Here is a 5435-nt window from a genome sequence, read left to right as displayed (position 1 = left end):
AAATAAAACAATCACCGTACGAGCTCTGTTAATTGCCATATCTCCGTCCAATGAGTCTACACTGAGAAAGCCCAAGTCCTTTCCGTTGATGTCTGTTGCCACTCTAAAATATTTCAATTGGTTTAGAAAAATGTCCTCAGCGCGGCGTTGACTACACAGCGATCACTTCACTCCCGTATTAACGTAAATTAGTCCCATGGAGTATAACAAGAAGGCGGAACAACCTTATTGGCCACATCTTGAGACATGATGGCCTGATGAAGACAATCGTCCTCTGGAGAAACCATGGACAAATCACACCTGGTCACTTCAAAGCACCTCCACACAAAATCTTGTTGGAAGGACTCGTAAAAAGAAGAAAACTTAGGGGAATGACCATAGAATTCCACGTTCAATGTTTTGAGTATCTTGGTGTAACATTCTGTATTTAAGAGTTTTCTAAATAAAAATTATTGTTTCCATTGTTTTATTGAGGTTTCCGCTGGATGTAACTCCGTTGGCAAAGTTGCCCCAGATCCAGAGAATCTTTGCCAACTATATTTTCAATTTTTCTAACGTATAAACTTTTACTTAAGTTGTCATTTTTTCACAAATTTTGAAAGTAGAGACCAAGAGTAATGGCTTAAAATGGTTTTAAATTATTTCCATACATGAACTTACAAGAATGTGGTTGAAAAAGAAAAATAAGTGGCAAAATGTTCCCGGTTTACGGTAGCTTAATTCACTGAATGACATCAATTAGCTAAATGCAATGAATAATCTACTTTATGTTCCCGATTGAATAGTTCACCCACAGAGTAATTATATATATGTTATATTATGTGTACAGAGAGCAATGCAAGAATTCAAATGGCTAAATTTTTCATTATAGCAAAGAACAAGCCGTAAAGAATGATCGTAGGCTTTCCCGGCGTATTGAATTGTGGAAGGCTACACGGGATATCCACCGGGTCAGGTTCTCCAACTCCATCTCGGCCGACGTTTCGATGGGCGAGTTGTCCATCGTCTTCAGGGCATGTAGATAAGGAGGACGATTTTCAAGACTCGACATGCCCTGAAGACGATGGACAACTCGCCCATCGAAACGTCGGCCGAGATGGAGTTGGAGAACCTGACCCGGTGGAAATCCCGTGTAGCCTTCCACATCAAGCCGTAACGTTGCCCTGAATTACGTTTCAGAAAAAATTAATAATCTATGTTCTCCCACATTGCCTTTAAAATAGTACCCTCCTAATACTAAACTAAAATCATTACTATTAGGTGAAGGCACACATCTCGCATTTTAGAACGAAGGCATGAGTCAAAAGAGCGTGGGAAATCAATAAAGCTGATCAAAAGGATATATAGGAAAGGATATATACAGCTAAATCTACAGAATAGCTCTAATTAGTTCAAAATATTTAACATTGTCTTTCCGGAGTACCTGAGGAATGAGCCACCATAACTAGCGGCAGTGTACTCCCCGCAATTCAGAGAGAAAGCATCAGCCAATTCATCCGTGGATCTGCGCACTATTAAAGGAAGAAAAAAATCTACTGAATCGTATGAATTACTTTATTACACCAAATCTTCACTTTCTTGGTAATCCAAATTATTATTTCCTAACAGAGTTCATTATCGAAGCATTAATTACCCTTTTTTATTAATTCATGAGTGTTGGGATCCAGGTGCCGGCCGAGAGAGTCAACTGAGGCGGCTGACTAACGGAGGCGGCGGAGCCGGTGCGTCATCACCTGCCGTTGGCATAAAAGGCCGTGGCCCGGCATGACGGGGGCAGTATACAACTCGACGTCAAGCCTCGATGTAACGGAGTGACAATAAATTGTTGAACCCGGAGTTGGTGTTTTATAATTAAAAGAACCCTACATGGTGGCAGCGGTGCCAAGAACGCAGCGGCGAGATCCACATGGCGGAAGGCAACAGCACGTTCGTGCTAACAGCAGGCGTGACGGCGCCCTCCCAATTTTCTTTCGTGGCGAAGGATTGGCCGCGATGGGCGCAACGTTGGGAGAGATACTGGGTTGCGTCTGGGCTGAAGAAGCAGAGCGACGAGGAGCAACTCAACATGCTGGTGTACGTGATGGGCGAAAAGGCGGAAGACGTACTGCTTAGCCTACAGCTGTCAGCAGCGGATAAGAAGAAATACAAGAAGGTATACGAAGAATTCAAGAATCACTACATGGGACGGGTAAACATCGTATACATGAGGGCGAAATTTAACCAACGCTGCCAGGAGGAGGGAGAAGCAGTGGATGAATTCATCTCAGACCTGTATCGCCTCATACAATATTGCGAATATGGGTCACTCCAGGACGATCTTCTCCGAGATCGAATTGTGGTCGGAGTCTACGACGCGAAGCTGTCGCAAGCGTTGCAGATGGATCCGGGCCTAACACTGGAAGTGGCTCTACGGAAGGCACGTCAGGCGGAAGAGGTGCAGCGCCAACAGGGGCTGCTGAGAGGCACCCAAGGGTCAACGCATCGCGGAGTGGCATCAGACTATGAGGTTAGTGAAGTAAAGAAGAGGACTAAACCAATTAGCGGCAAGCGAGCATCACCAGGGGGATGCAGCGGACAGAGCCAGCACCAGAGATGCGGCAGATGCGGGCGTAGTCCTCAACACGCGTTCGCAACTTGCCTCGCGAGACAGTCAACGTGCCACGCGTGCAGTAAGAAGGGTCATTGGAGAAAAATGTGTAGATTGCGGAAATCCGTGGGGACCGTCGTAGTCCGGGAAGAAGACGACGAAGAAGATATTTATTACTTGGGAATTGTAGATACTAATGTAGAGCCATGGTGGGTCACAGTCACGCTGAATGGTGTAGATATTGAATTCAAAATAGACACGGGGGCAGACGTAACAGTGATAGGGTCCCTCGTGGTTGAAGATAAATTGCAAGGAATTAAATTAACCCCTACGTCTAAACGACTGGCAGGCATAGGAGGGACGAACTTTTGTGCGAAGGGAAGTTTCGAGGCTAAGCTGCAGTGGAAGGAAAAATTGTGTGATGAAACAATTTACGTAACTCCCGGGGGCAGAGAGGTATTGCTAGGGAGGCCAGCTATTCAGAAGTTAGGAATATTAAAATGGGTCGGGGTGACTTCCTTACGTAACGGGGCACCGGAGAAAACATTCCCTGCGTTATTTAATGGACTAGGAAAAAAGGATGAAGCGATGGTGAAAGAAGTAATAAAGACTCTACCAATGTCAGACACCAGGCTGGAAGAAGTCAGAGAAAAGCAAGAAAGAGACGACGTCTTAAAAGAGATAAAGCAATACGTTCGTAATGGCTGGCCTGCGCACAAAGAAGACCTTGAGCTGCCGCTGCGGAGATATCATGAAGAAAGAGGATATCTCAATGAGGGAGAAGGATTGCTTATGCATGGACACAGAGTTGTTATTCCGAAGGAGTTAAGGAAGGAGATGCTCGATAGGTTACATAAAGGTCATCTAGGAATAGGGAAATGTAGGGAAAGAGCACGAGATGCAATTTGGTGGCCAGGAATATCGGCAGACATACAAAATGCAGTTGAAAAATGCGAAGAATGTCTGGAGAGGTGTCCACAGCCCGTTGAACCCCTGATGCCAACTGCAGTTCCGGAAAGACCCTGGATGATGGTAGGAATGGATATCGTAACCGTCCGCAATCAGAGCTTTTTAGTTGTTGTAGATTATTTTTCCAGATATCCGGAGGTGGCAAGGTTAACAAGCACTACCGCAGCAGCAGTCATCGGAAAAATCAAAGCGATTTTCGCTAGGTTTGGGATCCCAGAAGTTGTTAGATCCGATAATGGGCCACAGTTTAGAGGAGAAATGTTGGAATTCGCCAAAGAATACGGATTCCGGCTAATAACGAGCAGTCCATTATTAGCGAGAAGCAATGGCCAAGCAGAGTCAGCAGTAAAAATAGTTAAAAACATTTTACTGAAGGAGAAAGACCCAAATTTAGGATTACTTGTCTACAGGTCAACACCCCTGGAAACCGGATATAGCCCAGCAGAGCTGTTAATGGGAAGAAAATTACGCACAAACCTTCCCATTTCTTCATACTCATTGCAGCCATCGTGGCCGAACCTGAGGGAGCACAGGGAAAAGATGGGAATAAAGAAAGCGAAGGCTGCCGAGAAGTACAATAGAAGACATCGAGCTCAACCGCTGCCCGAGCTGAAACCACGAGACCAAGTATGGGTGACTGATAGGAAACACTACGGGAAAATCGCCAATAGACGCAACGAGCCGAGGTCATACGATGTGGAAGTTGACGGCGGCGTTGTTCGGAGAAATCGAGCATTCCTCGTAGCGGCCAAATCGGTGGCGCAGAGCAGCGGGTCCGGAGCGGGGGAATTCCATCGGGGTGAAATAATGACAAGAAGCGGGCGGGTGGTGAGAAAACGAATATGCATGTGTGAGAGATAAGAGGCTAACACTTTTCTTTCTTGCAGAGAAGGGAGGGTGTTGGGATCCAGGTGCCGGCCGAGAGAGTCAACTGAGGCGGCTGACTAACGGAGGCGGCGGAGCCGGTGCGTCATCACCTGCCGTTGGCATAAAAGGCCGTGGCCCGGCATGACGGGGGCAGTATACAACTCGACGTCAAGCCTCGATGTAACGGAGTGACAATAAATTGTTGAACCCGGAGTTGGTGTTTTATAATTAAAAGAACCCTACAATGAGCATTGAGAATGATGAATAAATCCAAATGTACTAATATTTGAATGAATAGGTAATGTTTACATCTCTTAAGGGTGGAGAACGCGGCTCTATGTCGATAAATAGCATTTCTGTGAAAATTTTAAGAGTAATGTGTCTTCCCACAGCAAGTTTGAAGTGTCAAGGGTCGAGCATAAGTTAAAATTAAGTCTTCATTAAAAGTAAAAAAATAGCAAAGTAGAACGGCATCAGTCAACATAGCTTGAGAAATTAACATAGTATACAAAATTAGATGGCTAACTACACTGAATCATTTTTATACTTTGTATTCTAATAATTAATGAGTGCAGGTGCTATATTTTGTCCGCTAACGAGCTCAGGTTTAAAGTTATATGGACCAGCATATTATGTTCGCGGAGCATAATGGATAGCCTCAATTGTCAAAAAAAAGTTTACGAAGAACAAGCAGTGCTTTAAAAAAATCCATTGAAATGTAAATGCAGTTTGTTCTACCGAAGGAGGTAAACATCACGAACTTCGAAATTTATGTCAAGCGTACCATTATACCAAGTCAGTAATTTCTATAAAACACCTATGCCAAACAGATGTCACCTAAATTTACATGATTATTCTAGTTAGTTCCTATGTTGATGATATTAGAATAAAGGCTGAATTTCATCGTAGCATTCAAACACTGAAAATTCTTGATGTCACATGGCGTAGGCACTACAAAGTGGTTGGCAAGGAAATGAGCATAACATATACATACTAGGGGATGAAATTCGCT

At 44.3% G+C, this 5435-nt stretch overlaps 1 protein-coding gene across 1 annotated transcript; it reads left to right on the top strand.

Moving 5' to 3' along the window:
- The first annotated feature begins 1906 nt into the window (after positions 1-1906).
- Positions 1907-4417, top strand: LOC124161480. The gene has a single exon (XM_046537802.1). The coding sequence runs from the start codon at positions 1907-1909 to the stop codon at positions 4415-4417; it is 2511 nt and encodes an 836-aa protein (XP_046393758.1).
- The last annotated feature ends 1018 nt before the right edge of the window (positions 4418-5435 follow it).

The sequence above is a fragment of the Ischnura elegans genome, chromosome 6 (assembly GCF_921293095.1).
Source record: "Ischnura elegans chromosome 6, ioIscEleg1.1, whole genome shotgun sequence".
NCBI classification, from domain to species: Eukaryota; Metazoa; Arthropoda; class Insecta; order Odonata; family Coenagrionidae; genus Ischnura; species Ischnura elegans.
The sequence above is the reverse complement of the archived record's forward strand: the minus strand, read 5'-3'. Positions and strand labels throughout refer to the sequence as shown.